Source organism: Eumetopias jubatus, unplaced genomic scaffold (assembly GCF_037043125.1).
Source record: "Eumetopias jubatus isolate StellerSeaLion01/CBP00866 unplaced genomic scaffold, mEumJub1_p1.0 scaffold_13, whole genome shotgun sequence".
Classification (NCBI taxonomy): domain Eukaryota; kingdom Metazoa; phylum Chordata; class Mammalia; order Carnivora; family Otariidae; genus Eumetopias; species Eumetopias jubatus.
The window spans coordinates 54,141,524-54,160,899 of record NW_028274819.1 but is presented as its reverse complement, the minus strand read 5'-3'; the positions used below and the strand labels follow the sequence as shown (position 1 = coordinate 54,160,899).

Genomic DNA, 19,376 nt, shown 5'->3' with positions numbered 1-19,376 from the left:
TTACTCATAATACCCCAAAGAGGAAAACAACTCCAAAGTCCAGAAATGGCTGAATGGATAAATAAAAATATGGTATAGCTACAGAGCAGAGTATTATTCATCAGCACAAGGGAATGAAGTGCTGCTATTTGCTACAACATCAGTGAACCTTGAAAGCATTATTCTAGCTGAAAGAAGTCAGAAAAAAGACCACATATCATATGATTCAGTTTATATAAAGTGTCCAGAATAGACAAATCCATAGAGACAGAAAATAGTTATTGCCAAGGACTGGAGAGGTTGGTGTTGGGAGGGAATAGGGAGTGACTGCTAATGAGTCCAGAGTTTCTTTTGGGGATGATGAAACTGGTCTGGAGTTAGTAGTGAAGATTGTACAACTCTGAATATACTAAAAATGATAGAGTTGTACACTTTTTTGGGTGGATTGTATGGTATGTTAATTATATCTTCAAACTTGTTTAAAAAGGGATTACAAGGCACTTGGGAATCTAACCTTGGATCTAGGAGGAGTGGAGGAGAGGGTATGTATCAGTAAGGGAAAGCACTGGAGTACATGAGATTGAAGTGAGGTCTGAATAATGAAGAGAAAGGCAGTAGGGTTGGAGGGAACAGTAGGGTGGAAGGCCCTAAGTCAAGAACAGATGTGAAGAAATCAAGCAATTGAGAGAAGGCCAATCTGACCAGACTCTAGAGAACAAGGGCACAATGACATGAACTGAAGCTGGAGAGTTAAGCAAGGACCATACCACACTGGGTCTGTAGGCCATGGTGATGATTTTTATTTTTACTAAGATTGGGGGGCAGCCACTAAAGAATTTTAAGCGTGTGTGCTCATGCATGTGTGTGTGTGTTTGTGAGAGAGAGCATGAGCACGAGCATGAATGAGAGAAAGATCTTGTGACATGATCTAGATCTGCATTGTAAAAGATCTCTCTAGTTGCTCCATGGAGAACAGATTTATAGAGATCCATGGTGGATGCAGGAAGACTGGTTGAAAGCGACTGGAATAGTCGGAATAGTCTAGAAGAGAGGTTGATGGCAGATGATGACTTGACTAAGATGTCAGCAGAGATGGAGGAAGTAAGCTAGACAGGACTTGGTGGTGGTTAGAGCAGTATCAGTGCCTGATACGTCATATGTACTAATACGTGAATGTTGAATGAATGAACAGAATTGGATCTCACTGATTAGGAAGAAGAAGGTGTTAAGAATGAATTTCAGCTGTGTAGATTCTATTCGCTGAGATGAAAGTGCTAGAGGAAAACTGGGTTGGGGGAAAAGATTATGAACTAGGTTTTAAACATGCTAAATTTAACATACTAGTGAGATACTCAAGTAAAGATGTCAATTAGGCAGTTGAATCTAGGCAAAGCATCATTGACTCTTCCCTCTGTATATACCATGTTGCCTTTCAAAAAAAAAATCTCAGTGATCACTTTAGAGATTGGTTTTTTTTTTTAAGATTTATTTATTTATCTATTTGACACAGAGAGAGAGAGAGCTCGCAGAAGCAGGGGGAGCGGCAGGCAGAGGGAGAGGGAGAAACAGGCTCCCCGTGGAGCAGGGAACCCCATGCGGGGCTCCATCCCAGGACCCTGGGATCATGACCTGAGCCAAAGGCAGCCACTAAACTGACTGAGACACCCCAGGCTCCCCTAGAGATTGTTTTGTTATCTTGTTTTGATTTCTGGTTTCATGGTTTTAGAAAATCAAGGAATATCAGCTCAGACTTGTTAACTAGATGCCTTTGGAAAAAAGTCTGATTTGGTTTACAGTTTAGGAAAGAAAAAAGTGTTAGATTTTGTTGAGAGTTAAACACATTTATTCTAGCTTTATGTTGATTGCTTGGTTTGGTTCTTGTCCCTGGATGCCCGAGCTTGGGGCTTGAGGCACTTGCTGTCCCTATGCCAGGACTAAGGTGTCCAGAATGTGCTCAGCTACAGCATAGGTAAATGTTTTGCACATTGATCCAGGGATTTTATCTAATTAACAAAAACCCTGGCTGGTAAATACATTTGGCTGTCTCAGGTCCTCAGAGAGGCTGTCTGTTTATTGATTGTTGTATCATTTTGGCTGGATGGGAAGATATTAATGATGGCATCAGAGCAACCAAACATCCAGCTCTCTTAACCAGTAAATATTTAAATGTCTTTGTGGTTTACAGTAGATTGAAACATAAGTTTTATTCTAGACCAAAGGTCAAGGCCTAACTGGCATCACTCTTCTAATTTGATGCTTGTTGTAAGAGCTCCTTAAGATCATCACGCTGGTTTTTGAATGCTACGGTGTAACACTCGGGGGCTTTTTAAATACTGGGATGTTGGAAGGCAGTATAATGCTACAGAAAGAATACAAGATTTTTAGAATGAGCAGATCTGGGTTCCACTTCAAACTGGCTCTGGGACCCTTAATAAGTCATAGAACTTCCCTTTTTGAGTCTTAGTTTCCAAATCATGTTAATGGGGGTCCCACTGAGAACTTTGAAATACAGTTCCCAGTGTTTAGCTCTGTAGAGAAAACCGAGTTCCTTTGGAAAGGTCCAGATCACACGCTGAAACACCAGGCAAGCAGTTCTGCAGAGGTGTGTGACTGGGTCTCTGCTCTCTTGCTCCTTGGAGATGGAAGGTAATTGGGGAAGACTATATTGGCAGCTTAGTTTCTGAACTTCATAGGTAGGTGAGTTGTGGAAGCGGCTAGTCGACTGCACGGAAGCCCAGCAGAGTCAGGTGGTTGGCCAAGCACAGGAGCAGAGAACAGCTAAGGCCTATGGGGGTGACTTGTAGGGAGGAGGGATGTCCCTGAAAGGGAGCCCAGCCCTGGGATGGAGCCTCTAGTGTTGGCCCTACTGCTTCTTGGCTGTGTGGCCTTGGTCCCTTAACTGTGAGTTTCATAGATAGCAGACCATTGTTGTTGTTCATTGCTGTTCATGAAGATAGTTAACAAGTATTTATTGAATATTGCGTAAGTGTTTTGTAAATGGTAAAGAGGTAGGCAAATGGTAATAGTTATTTACAGTTATAGTAAACCTATAAACAGGGGCGCCTGGGTGGCTCAGTCGTTAAGCGTCTGCCTTCGGCTCAGGTCATGATTCCAGGGTCCTGGGATTGAGCTCCGCATCGGGCTCCCTGCTCCAAGGGAAGCCTGCTTCTCTCTCTCCCACTCCCCCTGCTTGTGTTCCCTCTCTCGCTGTGTCTTTCTCTGTCAAATAAATAAAATCTTTAAAAATAAATAAATAAATAAACCTATAAACAGAACTGACTTCCCTTTGAAAAAATAATATAAAAATGGAGAATTACCTCTTTTCTTCATTCAACAAATAGTGTCTCCTATGTTATGGCACTTTGCTAGGCCCTGATGGATCAGTGATAAGCCAAAAATACTTACAGACATCACTTCACAGAGCTTAAAGCCTACTTGGATGTTGAGATGTTGATTGTGCAAGTGCAAAATTAAAGAAAGAAAGAAAGAAAAGAAGAAAAGAAATTACAGCCATGACAGATGCTGCAAGGGAGGGTAAAGAGAATCCTAGAGCCTCTAGTGGATTTCTTCTGGTCAAGGAAAGCTTCCCGGAGGAAGCTTGAGCTCTGGTGAAGAGTTAACTTAGGTGAAGAAGGGCAGAAGAGTTTTCCTGGCAGAAGGAACTTTTATTTACAAAGACCCAGCGGAGGGAGAAATGATGACAAGTGTGAAGGACTAAAAAGGGCAAGGGCAGGATGTGTGTGTGTGTGTGTGTACACACACGTGTGTGCATGTGCCCGCGCCCTAGAATAAACGTTAGAGGCCATAGTGAGGAGCTTTGTGTTTATTCTAACAGCAGTGGTAACTGATTTGGTGGTGGTGGTGGGGTTGTTGGGTGAGGTGATCAACAACTTTTCTGATGGCTGAGAAACATCAGGAACTAATCTGAGTGTCACCAGCTTGTATGTGCCAGGACCTTCTTTGGCACTGATCCAGCCACTGAGGCAGGGTAGGTCACAAAGCTGCAGTCCCCCAGGGTCCCGCAGCAGGGGCAGCTGTCAGGCTCTCTCTACCCAGCACTATTGCTGTGGCCCGAGTGCTGCTGCTTGAAAATCCCAGCTCAATCATGACCATAACACAAATCCTGTCAGCATGGCTAGAACCAGTTGGATTTTTTCCCAAGGAATTTTCCTGGAAACTGAGGGAGAGAAATCCAAGAATACTGAAAGTAGTCAAGCTAAATGTGTCACTGGGCTTATGATATTCACTTTAGCTTCTTGCCTCACAGTTCCTGCTCTGTCCCTGTCCTGTTTGAAAGCTTTCTCAGAAAATCTCACTTTTTTTTTTTAATCTCACTTTTGAACTTAGGTTCTTTTACATCCTAGTTCCTTCCCTCTCCTCCCTTCTGAGGAGTCCCAGGTCCAAACTCCTCATAAGGCAACAAGTGGTTCTCCCCTCTGACTCAGTCAGTGGGTCTATCAGAGGCTCTCCTATCGTTGGCAGGAATCCCAGTGGTAAGGACTTTGGAGTCTGAGAAAGCAAGGTTTGAGTCCCAGCTGTGAGTCTGAGAAAACAAGGGTTGAATTCCAGCTGTGCCATTTGTCAGCTCTGTGACCTTGGGAAAGTTGCCTAACCTCTTCTAGCCTTAGATTCTTCCTCTACAAAGTGACATGATGATTGACCTACCTCACCTCACACCTTTGCTGTGAGAAAATTAAATGAAACGCTTAGTGCTATATGCCTAGCGCATACTGAATGCTCTGTATATAGTAGGTTTTGTTACTAAGTGTTATTAATTACACTGCCCCATAACTAGAAAAATAAATTAAGGTAATGGATAGAATTTTCTGAATATTAAGTTGTTACCCTGTATACATGTTTCTTAAGCTTTTTTTTTTTAAGATTTTTTATTTATTTATTGAGAGAGAGAGAGAATGGTAGAGAGAGAGCATGAGATGGAGGAAGGTCAGAGGGAGAAGCAGACTCCCTGCTGAGCAGGGAGCCTGATGCAGGACTCGATCCCGGGACCCCAGGATCATGACCTGAGCCGAAGGCAGTCGCTTAACCAACTGAGCCACCCAGCCACCCTGTTTCTTAAGCTTTTAGTGTGAGCATTCAGAGACCTCCCAGACTAATGAACCCAAGGTAAATGAATAGTAAGTGGGGCAAAAAAAACACACAGGCTGGGGGGCACCTGGGTGGCTCAGTGGTTGCAACTGCCTTCGGCTCAGGTCATGATCCCGGAGTCCCAGGATCGAGTCCCACATTGGGCTCCCTGCTTGGCGGGGAGTTTGCTTCTCCCTCTGACCCTCTCCCCTCTCATGCTCTCTCTCTCTCTCTCTCAAATAAATAAAATCATTAAAAAAAAAAAAAACACACAGGCTATCATACTTAGTTTTACTCCTTTTTTTTTAGAACTTAAATATATTCAGAATTTTATTTACTTTTTATAGGTTATTACTTTTTAATGGCATAATTTTTCATGCATATAATTTTATATATACTGGTATGTGTAATATAAAATATTATAAAATAAGACTTTAATAATATTGTTAAATATTACTGATAGCGGCTGATGTTTACTGAATACCTTTTTTGAGGCAGGTATTATGTGAGGCTTTAATCACTAAATCCTCACAACTGTGCAAGTAATAGTGGCTCCATTTCACAGATGGTGAAACAAATGCAGATTACTTGAGTAATTTGCCCGAAGTCATCCACTTGGAAGTGGCATACCCCTTCATTTTACAGATGAGGAGGCCCGAGGCAGAGAGAGCCTTGCACTCTTCCAGCCTCCCTTTTCCTGTTCAGGAAGTGTTTTCTAGTTAGAGGGAGAACCACTTCTGTGTGCCTTCTGTCTTCCCCTCTGCTCTTCACCGACACAACCCCCGCCCTGCACCTCCACCAGTCAAGCCTGGCCTGCGCCTCCATCCCAGGAACCCCATTCCAGTCAAGACGTGGCTTCTCACTGGCCCAAACGTGCAGCTTACTCCTCCTACCTGGAAACCTTTGCAGTGTTCGCAGCTCCACCCCTGTCCTTCTGTCTAGCTCCAATTCGTGCTTCATCGCCCACCTCAAGCCCTTCCTCTTCCAGAATGCTCTCCCTTACTATTATTACAGTAGCTGTCATTTATTAAATATCCACTCTACGGGAGGCAGAGTACTAGATACTGTATGTGTATTGTTTTCCTTTCTTGTCACAGTATTGCAAAACATTGTTATAGCCATTTTCCAGATCAGAAAATTTGAGGCTTAGATTTCATGCTTACTACCTCACAGCTAGTTAGTAGAGCTGTGATTTAAGCTGAGACCCAAAGTATGTGCTTTTCTCACTGCAGTTCACTACTTGTTCTAGCCCGCGGTGAGCTTTTGTATCACATTCCCATGGCCTTAAAGTCTCCGCTGTACAGTATCACGTTGGGTTTTCAGCTCCTTGCCTCTCCTGCCCGTGTCTCCTCACCCAGGCTGTGCTGTCACAGCAAGGTGGATGGCACCTCCTCCTGCCTCCACCATATCTAGTCACACAAGGCTGGCTGGGCACTCAGAAGGCACACAGTACAGATAGAGTCCGGCCGGTTGATTGATGGGTCGAATGAAACCGTGTTTATTCTCCAGAGGCTGCCCAGCAGGAGGGTACAGCAGCTGGGCAGGCTGGCTGGGCTCCTGGGCCCTCCGTTTATGTGGATGGGAGGCCCAGGAAGGCTGCCTAAGAATCCTCTCTGACACTGAGGCTGAGCCGAGGCTTCCATCTCAATGCCCTTTTGTTTGAGGGGGATAGCACCCAGGCCTCCCATGAAGTCTGTGTGTTTGACCAGCTTTTACAGATGGATAGTGAGCAGGGACAGGATGTAAAGCACAAACAGTTGGGGGAGGCCTCTGAATTCCCAGGGGTTCAGAGTCCAGCAGGCAGGGCAGGATCCTTTCCAGAGCAGGTGACACTTAGTTACAGCCCCTGCACTGGTAGAAAGGATCCAAGGCACTTTGGTCTCTGGCCTTACCTCCTCATCAGTATTCAAGTCCCTGTTTAGGTTTTCTTCCCCTTCCCCGCACGCCCCCAAAGAGGTTTTTGCTGGGAAGCATCCAGTCCTCAGGAGAGCTTCTCTAGATATGAGGCCCTCTCTTCCTCCTGAAGGATAAGCAGACTCTGCTTGAACAAGCATTCATTATTTTATTCTTTATTTTTCTTTTTGAGGTATAATTCACATACCATAAAATTCACCCTTTAAAAGCATACAGTGGTATATTTGGTATATTTATAAAATTATGCGATCATCACTATCTCATTCCAGAACATTTTCATCACTCCCTCACCCCCAAAAAGACCCTAGTCTCATTAGCAGTCGTTCCCTGTTCTCCCTTCCCGCCAGACCCTGGAAACTACTAATCCACTTTCTGTCTCTGTGGATTTGCCTATCTGGACAGTTCATATAAATGGAATCAGACAGTGTGGTCTTTTGTGGCTGACTTCTTTCACTCAGCATTATGTTTTCTTGATTCATCCTTGTTGTAGCATGTATCAGTACTTCGTTCCTTTTTATGGCTGGATAATATTCCATGTATAGATATATCACATTTTATTTATCCTTTCATCCGTTGATGAACGTTTATGTTTTTACTTTTTAGCTAATATTAGAATGATTTTTCTCTGAACATTCATATATGTTTTTATGAGAGTGTCTATGTTTTCATATCTATTGGGTAGATTCCTAGGAATGGAACTGCTGGATCATATAGTAACTCTATGTTTAACATTTTGAGGAGCTGCCAGACTGTTTTCCAAAGTGGCTCTACCATTTTACATTCTTACCAGCAATGAATGAGGGTTCTGATTCTCCAGTCTTTGCCAATACTTATTATTATCTGTCTTTTTTATTACCGCCATCCTAGTATGTGTGAAGTGATATCTCGTTGTAGTTTTGATTTGCATTTCCCTGATGGCTAATGGTCCATCCATTGAGCATCTTTTCACATACTTACTGGCCATTTGTATATTTTCTTTGGCATTTATTCATTCTTTTTTTTTTTGGCATTCTTAAGGTCCATTATAAGCATTATACCCCATTTGGCATTGAGGAGGAGCATAAACATGTATCATGATGACCTTTGCCTTTCAAGAACTTTTGCAGTCTGGTAAGAGAATTGTAATTAGTATGTAAGAAAGGTAAGGCTTCATAGACAAGGTGGCGTTTAATCTGGGCCTGGAGAAAGGTAGTATCTGGATACAAGTTGCTTAGTGGAAAGACTTTCTGGACATTTGGAGTAATGTAAACAAAGGCACTTTGGAATTAGAAAAACATTTTATCTCGTGATGAATTCTGAAGCGGTATGTGTAAAAGCACTGGCCTAGCACTTGACACATAGGGGGCTGTCATTATGCGTTAGCTTCCTCTGCAGCTGCCCTGTTTAGCCCCTGCTCTGTCCTCTAGGACTACACAGCTTCCTTTTCCTGTTGCAGACCTTTAAATATTAGGAGACGGAACTCCAAGCTAAATAAGCCTTGGTTCCCTAAACTGTGCTTTCAAGTCTTCTCCCCGTCGTAGTCATTTCCTAATGAAATGGCCCCAAAGTTTTGGTGCCATTTCTGAATTGTGGCATGACCACAATTGTGAGGAGCAGGGCAGTCATCCCCTTTGTTACAGATTTTATGCTTCTATTAATATGGTCTGAATTTGCACTAGCTTTTTTGGCAGCTGCATGGTACTCCTGGATTCTTTTAAGCTTGCAGTCAGCCCAGCCTGCTGAGAACCAGGTACTTCTTTAACCTTTGATTGGATTTGTTTGCTAAGCTTGTTTTAACCTAAAGGTAAGACCATTTTAAAGCATTGTATTGCCATGTGAGTATGAAAGTTGTGGAGCTAGTGTGGAGGAAGAAGGGATGGATTGGGCCTATCTCATCTTGAGTCTAGGAGAAGAGGGTCTCTTCCAGGGGAGAAGGTTCTAGAATGCAGAACTAATCAAAGAGTATCTCTATCCCTCAGATCCTTCCTTTCCACTTAAGGCTTTTCCTTCTTTATCATTTTTTGTCAGTTGATTAGTCCCATCAGACTCCTGTAGTGTGCTGGCCCCAGGCTACATGTGGGAAAGAAGGGAAAAAAATGGGATATGTGCCCTGGAAGGCAGTGTGGTTCAGCAGAGAGTCCCGGCATGAGTCCCAGTCCCTAGCTGCCACTCACTGGCCATTCACCTTAAGCAAGTCCTTCACTAGTCACATGATCAGATGAGATCATAAATGTCAGGTGCCTGATACATAGTAGGCCGCTCAAGAGGTGTGCGTTCTTTTGACTCCATCATTCAAGAGCCAAGTATGCTGTGTGCTCACTGACCCTGTACAAAGAGCTCTCAGAGTGCCATGATACTTAAAGCGCTTGTTTGTGTGTTTGTCCCATTTCCCCAACCCCAGTTCAGACTGGGAGTTCCTTGTGGGCAAGGTCCATGTCTCTTTCATCTCTGGACCCTTAGTGCCCAGCATAGAGCCTGGCTTGAAGAAGATGCTACTTAAGTTTTGTTACTGGAATGAACCTGATCTTTGCCCTCACCTGTCTAGGGGGCCAGGTATTTTGAACGGCTTTTCACAGTCCAGTCTTTACTGAAAAGCTCACGGGTTTCTGGTCCTTGACAGTGGTGGCTCAAGTGCAACCCTGTTTGACAAGTTTGAGCCACTTCTGTGTCTCACTGCCATACTCATGTGACAAGCTTTCTGGCAACCCAGCCAGCTACCCAGCTGCCCTCCGTAGCAGCCTAGAGTCCTGCTGTGGTGCCAGTAGGTGGCGCCCATGACCCTTTCCCACACTTCAGCTGCCTAGACAGGGCTTTCCTTCTTGTCACCAAGTTACCAGGGCAGCAGCTGACTGGGACATAGCATATAGCCCTGGGCAGTGGTACCCCCATGAGGGTGCCCTGGGCCACCCCCTCCCCTTTCTAGCCTTGTATTGTTGCTTTTCGTGTTTTATTGCATCCCAGCCATGGCACACACTTCTTGGGGAAACAGAGACGTTTCCTCAGGAGGATCCTAGGAGGTCAGTAGTGGAATTGGTGTTTCTGCCTGTCCTTTCTGGCACAGCTCATGCCTCTGCCTCTAGGAAGTTGTCCCTGTGGTTCCATTGCTCTGACCTACACTCACATGGTACCTTCTCCCGGGTCCTCACTTATATTTTAGTTATTTTCCAGGTGTGGAGTTGAACAGTGAGTGCCTTGAAGGCAAGGACACTGGAACTCATCCTGCTCAGAGTCCTATAATAACCACGGTCTCATGAAAAGTTTGTGGAATGAATGGGTGAATAATAGGAAATGGGTTCCTCAAAAAGTTGTTATCTAAACTGAAGGACATTCTACAAACTAGCCTTACTCTGCAAAAGTGTTAGAATTATGAAAATCAAAGAAAGGCTGAGCAACTATTTATTCTAGGTGAAAGGAAACTGAAGACACATGCAATACCTGATTCTCATATTGATCCTGGCTTATATCTGGTTTACGGGGGAAATTGCTCTAAAGGATATTATTGGGGTAGTTGATGAAATTTGAATATTAGATAAAAATATTTTATCAATGTTAAGTGTCCCAAATTTGATCATTGTTGTTTAGTGGTTATGTAAGAGAATAGCCTCGTACTAGGAAATATGTGCTGAAGTATTTGGGAGTAAAGGGGCATAATGTCTGAAACTAACTCTCACGTGGTCCAGGAAAAGATAGCGAAAGGAGTGGTCAAGCACAAGAGGCAAAATATAACGAGAATCTGAGCAAAGGACAGATCTGAGGTTTTTTTGTGCTATTTTTGTAACTGCTCTGTAAGCTTGAAATCATTTCAAAATAAAGTTTAAAAAAATAATCTCTGCACTTTAATCTGTGTCAGGTTCCTGCTAGAAACTGTGAGAGCTGGGACAAAGAATGGTCACCCAGCATTGGACTTCATTCCGTTTAATCCAGCACTATTCAGTGAGGGTCTGATACAGCTCCTCCACTGTGTGCTTTTGAACAAATAGAATACTTGTGGTAATGACAACTAACATTTGCAAAATGTAAGTGCTTTGCATACGTTATTTCTTTTGGTCGAGCTCAGCACCCTTGTTAAGTAGGTCTGGCAGGCTGATAAGGTAAGGTTACTGAGGTTCAGAGAGGTTAACATAACCTGCCACGGTCACACAGCCTGGAAGAGACAGATGCAGGCTCAAATCCAAATTAGTCTAGTCGAAGGCTGATACTTTGTGAACCTCCATGTTTGTATGTGTAAAAGGAAGCACTGGACTGATCTCTGCAGATTGTTCTTTATCTAGAAATTTAAAACCTTATATGATAGGAAATAAATAGTTATGAAGCTTGCAGTCTGCATAAATGCCTTTCTCCTCCCTCACTATTCACCCGCTTCCCTTTGGAGTAGTGGCAGTGTTGGAGTGGGCCATCTCCCTAGTAGGGAGAGCATCTGGAGAGCTTCCTAGAGGAAGAGTCCCAAGAGGGGCCTTGAAGGAGAATGCCTAGTTCAAGTAGCAAATGCAGAAGATGCCAGAGAGGCCTTGTGTTTGTGGAGTTAGAGTACCAGGAGCCTGCCTGAAGGCTGCTGGCCCGAGCTGGGTTCTGAGAGCAGCCTTCTTCCTCCCTTGCCCTGCCCCTCTCAGCCCAGGCTGACTGGGTAGATAAGGCGCAGATGGAGGCTGTGTGTGGATTCTAGCCCCAGGCGCCTTGCTTCTGCTCAGCCTGTCCTGGTGCTGTTATTACTGTAAACAGGACCTTCTGCGAGGCTCCAGCCAGAGCCCTGTTGCCCAGATAGTGATCATGATTGAGTCTGCATGGCTCACTGCTTCCAGGCCTCTGATGCAGGTGGGCCAGGGCTCCCCACCCTTCAGCCCCCTCCCCAGCTGCAGCTGAGAGCTGGTTAATGTGAGGGATCCGGAAATCAGTTGGAACAATGCACGATTGAAGTTCAGTGGCCGCTTTGTATTGATTGGTCATAAAGAAAGAGGAAGAAAAATCAAGTGGTACCTCCCTCCCCTGAGTGGAAGAGCTGGTTAGCCAGAATAACTCAAAACTGCCCCATATCCCTGTCTGGGACTCTCTCCCTCCTATAGACAGCAGCCCGAGGAGTTGTCTTTTCTTTGGAAGTCTTGCGAGTGCCTGTGTCTGTTAGGAATCCGCTTCTCAAATTTTGACGTTATACATATTTAGAATCCTAAGATTTTAGGACTGACAGGGATTTGAGAAATCCTTTGTTCCGTTATTTTACCACAGAGAAAAGTGAGGCCCAGAGAGACAGATTAGGATCACACAACTAGTTACTGAGAAAGCCACGACTAGAATCCATGGCCTCCAGCCCCAGGCCTGCATCTTAAGTGTCCCCAGCCCTGAGCCTGAGAAGCTACACCCACACTCTCCCACATATACATAGGAGCCTAAATTCTTTGAAAAAGACAGGCCCACCAGTATAAAACCAGTAACTTCCAACACAAGACCAAGGTACTGATGAGAGTGTGTAGGGAAGTGCTGTAGACATGTACTCATTCAAGGCCGTGTGTGGCCCCCTGGTGCCAGCACAGGGAGTGAAGAGACAGGAGGGCCATGCTGACTGGAGGGGGCGGGGAGGAAACTGGTAAATGTTGATATAGATTAGCATAGGCTTCTTGGAGAAAGAAAGGGTAAGGTCCCCCCCGCCCCAAGAAAGTTTTGCTTAAAAAAAAAAAAGCAATAGTATGTTCATTGTTACAAAAAACAATAAAATTTGAAAGAATACAGAAGCACTCACAGCAGGAAGGGAGAGTTTGACTCTCTCATCCTCTTTTCCATCAATTGTTTCGTGTTTGGTCCGAAGCCTTCGGAACTCACCTGGATCCCTGATCAGAACAGCTTTGTTTTTCCCCTTGATGTGTTAGTCTCCTATGGAAATCTTCAGGTCTTGGGCTAGGGGACCCTTATTCTACCACTGCCCTTGCCTGGGGATTTGAGACTGTTTACTTATCAATCCACAGAAAATTTTGTACACCTTCCACATATCCTAGTTTACTGTTACTTCCTTAAAATGGGGTAGGTACTAATTAGAAAATGATGATAGCACAGCCCTTCCGTTTGTCCAGTACTTTATTGCATGTCGAGTATTTTTTTTTAAGATTTTTATTTATTTGATAGAGACACAGCGAGAGGGAACACAAGCAGGGGGAGTGGGAGAGGGAGAAGCAACCAGGCTTCCCTCGGAGCAGGGAGCCTGATGCAGGGCTCGATCCCAGGACCCTGGGACCATGACCTGAGCTGAAGGCAGACTGAGCCACCCAGGCGCCCCGCATGTCGAATATTTTTACATATTTTGGCTCATTGTTTCTTCGTGGTACCCCCTTGTGACTACAGAGTAGGGCTGCTGGGGTCCTCTCCATTCTTGAAGAACAGGTGTGGGAACAGGCTCAGAGAGCAGGAGCTGTCACTCAGATGAGGGGACCAAGTAAAGTTCAGAGAGGCTAGGTCATTCATTCATCCGTTCCTACCCACCCAGTTAGTACTGGAGCCTGCATGTGGGCCAAATCCATCCTGCTTCTTCCCCTGCCCCCCACTACTGCCTGAGATCTGTGCAAGATACGGGGTTCAACTCCTGACTGCTGGTGTGGCCGCCTCCCTGTCCGCTGCCCTGGACCACCCCCAGTTAGTGTCACCCACCACTGCCCTGCCAAGCGGGAGACCTAGTTCATTAGGGAAGGGCCTTCCACAAGTCTGGAGGGAGCCCAGAAAGGCCTGCGGTGCCCAGCCCCCGGACACAGGCTGCTCTGCCCTGAGTGGCAGCCCGCATTAAGCATTCCACTCATCATCTCAGGGATGATGGAATCCTAACCTTTTCGGAGACACCATGCTCTGTCACAAGCATTGCTCTTTTTAAAAGAGATTAATTCACTTGCCGCATTTTGTCTGTTGGTGAAAATCACAGGGGAGAGCAGGGGTGGCTTTCTCAGGCCGCAGAGGCCCTTTCAGCCACTCTCAGCAGGCAGCCACCCCGCACGCCCAGCTGGCCCAGACTTTGAAATGACTGCCCACTGGGCATTCACTTGCAAAGCAACAAAATGAAATGGAGGAGACCTGTGTGTGTGAAATGCTAACTTTGAGGGCTGCTCTGCACAGAAGGGAGGTGGGGGAGGGGCCCCACCCAGCTCTGAAGGAGGAAAAGTTGTTTGTAGTTGGGTTCGCTTGTGGTGCTTTTTAATGTTGGTTCTGGTCCTTCCTTGATTTAACAAGTGCCACCACTCCTTATGGAGTGCTACCGTGTGGTATCACTTTTAATCCTTAAAACCACCTTGCACGATAGATATTAATATCCCCCATGTCACAGCTAGTAAGCGACAAAGCGAGAATCTGAACTCCAGCCCTTGGACTCCAGGGTCATTGCTTTTTTATTACACCTGAGCCCCAGGAGGCTGCAAAGAATGATGCTCAGTCAGGATGCTGGGCAGGGCTCAAAAGCTGGAGTGTCACCGAAGAATACTAAGATTTGCCTCCTAGAAGTGACCCTTCAGGTTGGTGGCACCCTTTCCTTCAGGTTTCTGTGCCCCCTCCTGAAACCTGCATGGATCCAGGAGGAGGCTGAAGCTTAGGATGAGATACCTTCCCTAGCATGTTAGAGCAGGAAGTGGCAGCCCTGACTAGAGCCCCGGCTGCCTGACTGCTCAGTGCTCTCTCGGCTCTGGTCGTTGACAGGATAGCAAGTTTGGAGAAGCCCTTTTCCCCAGCAGTCCTCCTCTTAAAAGAAAATCCTGCATTGTGCGGAATGTAATGAGTAGCTCAAAATTGTTGCTAATCAGAGACGCAAGCTAAGACAATAACATGAGACCCCTTTAGACCTATCGGGCTTGCAGTCAATAGGAAGCTGGCAACTGCCGAGTGTTGGCCAGGAGCGCCCCTGTCCTGCTGGCAGGAGGGTAGATGGAGCAGCTTTCCTGGAGAGGACCCTGGCACAGTGGCATCGAACCAAGTAACGGAAACCCAAAACCCAGGGATCCCACTGCATGTACATGCCCCAGAGAAATACTCACACCCATCCAAAAGGGCACATGCAAGACGATGTTCTTTGAGCATCGCTTTTGGTGGCTGGGACATGGAGGCTGCTTGAGTGGGTAATCTCTGGGAGAGCAGAGAGGGAAAAATGTGGTGGATGTACCATGGAGAATTATATAGCAATTCTTAAAAATGGAATTATTGTATACTTAGCAGTATGAGTTTATCTTAAAATGCAGTTATTTGTGAAAAGAAGTAATAAACAGAAATACATATGTGTATATGTATATAAGGAGAAAACCCTGCTTGGCTCAGTTCTGGAAAGGAAGAACCTCTGTCTTGTATCCTCCTCAGGAGCCGGCATGCAGCTGGGCACAAAGTAGGTGTGTATACATCACATGTTTGTTGAATAGATGAATAGAGGAGTGCCTGGAGCCAGGCTGGATGAATTATCCAGGTCATCCTGTGTGACCCTGTCTTAGAATCCCTGGGTATTGGCCAACCTGCTACTGCCAGCTTCAGATTAGAACACATTGGTCCATCAAAGGGGTGGAAGTAGGGTAAGGTGGCAGGCCGAAGTCACCCTGAATTGAACACCTGTTATACGCCAGGTACTGGGCTGGGATCCCAGCAAAGTAGAGGTTAGTGTCCTTATTTGATAGGTGAGAAAACTGAGACTCAAGAGAATTGATTTGCCCAGGATTATCTAGCTGGACTAGAATTTGAATCCAGGTCTAATTTATTCCAAAGTCCTTTATTCATCCTTTTCATTACGCTACACTTGGCCCTCAAGGGACATGAGGAGGAGGCATCTCCATCCTCTTTCTTCGGCCCTGCCTCCAGAGCAGACCTGCTTCCAGAATTCTCAGGACCCAGGCAGGGAAACATGGGTCACTGACCCACTGGAGACAGGAGGGATTCTGACTGCACTGAGTTTTTCCTGGCTGTGTCCTGCTTTCTCATTTCCCTGCCCTGGCTCATCTCCTTTGGTCTCATATTATAGCAGCCCCCAAACTGTCTTCTTATTCCCACTTTCTACTCTCTCCCCTTTCAGACTCAACTTGCTTAAGCTCTCAGGTTAATTTTGTAATTTCCTTTGCCCAGAAACCTTCGGTGACAACCCCTCTGCCTGTGGTGAGAGTCTAAGGAATGCCAAAGAGGTTTCTTCTCTGTTGCCAGCTTTAGTTGATTAATGGTGCCTATTGGAACGAGTGTTGAGGAGGATTCTGAGGCTTTTTCAAAGGCTCCACAGGAGAGAGCTGCCAGGAGAGATTCACGATTTCTGACTTAGATGGAGGACAGTACCCTGCATGCCAGACATTTGTCAACCCTTTAGATTGGGTTTTTAACCTAAGATCTGTTATTGATTTCATGAAGAGCTGTGAACTCCTGGACATTGTATGTAAGGAAAGAAAAATTTCTTTTTTGAGTATGTGTGTTCCTATGCACTTTTCTGGAGAGAGTCATCAGCTTGAAGCCTATGGCTCAAAAAGGTTTATGCCCACCGCCTTGGTAGCTTGGCTTTAGAGGTCCTGTTGTAGACCCTGCATACCTTGGCAGCTGCTTGTTTCTTTGCTGTGAACTGTCACCTGGATGAATCTACCTTCCCATTGCTTCCCTGCTTCTGTCTTGTTCCTTTCCTCTTGACTGGCGTGCACTTCCTCCCTTGCCTCTAAATTGTTCCTGTTCTTCAAGGCACACTTCATGTCTTTTCCTTCAGAAACCTCTTTGTTTTGCTTCAGCTGGTCCTGATTTTCTAGCCTTCTGGACTGAGGACCAGAGAAATGAGGCTGTCTGATCAGAATCACAGGATCAGAACTCCAGGCTCTAAACTTTCAGACCCATGCGCTTTGCACAGCACCTGCTAAACCAGGGCAGGTTTTGTAAATTAGGAAGGAGTTTTTGTGCAAAAAGAGATTTTTGTCTCATAGGGCTCTTAATATTCTTGGCCATGGAAAATTGTTTTTCCAAAAAGATGTTTAACTGTGTGTGGTAAAGAGGCCCAGGAGTTTCACCAGAAGAAATCCTCCAAATTAGAGGTGGGAGATGAGGGTTTCCCAACCTCCTCTCTTGACAATCCTCCCTCACATTTTGGGCCCAGTCATGCTGCCTTCTCTGGATGAGAGGCTTTACCTCTGCCTGACATACTCCTTCCCCTCCCTCAACCCCATTTATCTGGCAACTCTCTGGCATCACCTCCTCAGGGAGGACTTCCCAGTCGCTGAGTCTGGGTTAGGGCCCTGGGTGTGCATCTGCAGCCTGCGCTCCCCCATTCACAGAGCTCCTCCAATGCATGCTTGTGTGCTTGCTGGCCCTGGGCTCCGACAGTGCCTATCTCCTCCCTGTGTCAGCGCAGGCCAGATGAGTGCGACATGCTGTGGCTCCTCCTCCCAAGCCTTGTGCCCCTGCTTACTTCAGCCGCACAGAGCTTTTATTTGACTTGATCCAGACAAGCAGTTACTGCACATTGTGGCACGACCCCGCCTCCAGACTCTCTGCTGGTGCCTTTCATTTGGAACCCACTAAAGAGTCAGCAGCCTCCCAGTTCCCCCAAACACCCTCCACCCATTCCTCATAGGCAGATCCTGCCTTGTTGGTGAATCGTTCTTGACTTTTGGTCTCGCGCTCTCCTGGCCTCCTGCAGCACTTCTGGTGGGAAACCATATACTCCAGGCTTTGATTTCCTACTATCCTTAGTTTCCCCCCTCCACAACTAAATCATTTGCTCCCTAGGGCAGACCCCATGTCTTCTCACCCCCCACCCCAGAATCTAGCACAGGACCAAGGACATACAGTGATTTGCTAAAGTCAGTTAAGTCTCTTGTCTTCCACGTTCCATGGAGCTAGGTTCGGTCTGGAGGAAGGGCTGTGAAGTGACAGGAATTCTGGCTATAGAGCCATTATCAACCTGAACTTCAGGCACTGATCACCCTTAGCTGGCTTTGTGACCTTCAGCAAGTCATTTCACCTCACTGGGCCTGTCACCTCATCCATGAAAAGAGGTTAACATCAGTTCCTTAAACTTGTGTGAAGAGTAAATGAGAGCATATGTGTCAAGTTGTGAAGGCAGTTCCTGCTTACAGTAGGTGCTCAGTAAGAGTTGGTTCTTTTTACTCCCTTTCTCTCTGTCCGGCCCCACATTGTAGGGCCCCTTGTTCCCAGGACCCAGAATTCAGGATTTTAATGATATATTTAAAGCCCTGGAGCCAGGATCCAAGACTATTGAACTCCTACTGTGTGCTAGGCACTCCAGCAACTATTGAACTCCTACTGTGTGCTAGGCACTGGCATAGAGAGTCAAATAGGCTCGTGTGGACTTTCCTAGAAACCTAATCTAGCATTTCTAACATTCTTCCCATCTTTCCTTGGGTTCAAGATTTTCAGTTTCCAAACAGCCACCATACAGAGAAACTTGAGGATGTGATCCTTTGGTAAACTGGGAACTACCTAGATAGGCAGTGTCATTGGGCATTCAGTGCTCCTCCATGAAACATAGGGGAATTCTAAGGACAGAGAAGAGATCTCTGGACTGGATGAGCCAAGGAAGCCTTCTCAGGAGGGAGTTCTCAAGCCAGGATTGTACCCCATAGCATGCTAGTAGGATTAGAGTAGGCAAAGAATCAGGGAAAGAGCATTCTGGACTAAGGGAATGGGAGTGTCAGGGTATTAAAGTAGGGAAGACACATTCTTTCCTCAGAAGGTAACAGCAGGGGTCAGACTCATTCAAGGGAAGAATGAGAGAGGTAGGAGAGGCCTAGGGTGAGGGGAGAGTGGCCAGAGGAGCTGGGGTGGGTACTTAGTTCTCAAAGGCCTTTGACTATTTCCAGATTCACCTAGCCTCCCTGTTTGTTGACTGTCTCATTTCTTCCACTCCTACTTCCGCAATAAGCCATATACTGAAAATATTCCTCTGTTTCTTTCTAGGCTCTTGTCGGAAGGTGCAGATGTTAATGCAAGGCACAGACTTGGCTGGACAGCACTCATGGTGGCAGCCATCAGCCGAAATGACAGGTGAGAGATCTTCTACACAGGGCTCCCTTAGCCTGAGCCTTGCAGACCACATTCCAGAACCCTCTCCCACCCTGCTTGTCTCCTTGTTGTCTTCCCCAGAGGCAGGGTGATGGACTGAGCTGAAGGTCAGGTCTATACCTGGTATAATGAAAGTATAGAAGATGGGGAAAGGGAAGAGATAGCCTTGGATCCTGGCTCCATCTTTCATTTGCTTTGTGGCCTTAGGCGAGTCATTTGCATTATTGAAGCCATGAAATGTTTGCAAGCCTGTGTTAAGTGGTTGAAGGTACACATGTGAGTTCCCTTTATGTTTTCGTTATCCACTGTCTGTCCATGTGGAAGAAGCTAGTCACCGTCCTCAGCGAGGGCTCCACTGGGCTATTCCTATGAAGATTCTGACGGAAACTGGGGGGTGGGGGGTGGCACTCCTCCCCTATCATTGGAGGCCCTGC

The 19,376-nt window shown here is 45.9% G+C and overlaps 1 protein-coding gene across 4 annotated transcripts in view; it reads left to right on the top strand.

Moving 5' to 3' along the window:
* Positions 1 to 19,376, top strand: part of CLPB (ClpB family mitochondrial disaggregase) — a 165,240-nt gene that overhangs the window by 10,068 nt on the left and 135,796 nt on the right. For all 4 annotated transcript variants that reach the window (XR_003611232.2, XM_028115931.2, XM_028115933.2 and 1 more), the window contains exon 3: positions 18,838 to 18,924. Coding sequence is in view for 3 of the 4 variants with exons in the window: in XM_028115931.2 (XP_027971732.1) it covers positions 18,838 to 18,924 (87 nt within the window). In the remaining variant the exon portion in view is untranslated. The remainder of the gene's footprint in view (positions 1 to 18,837; positions 18,925 to 19,376) is intronic.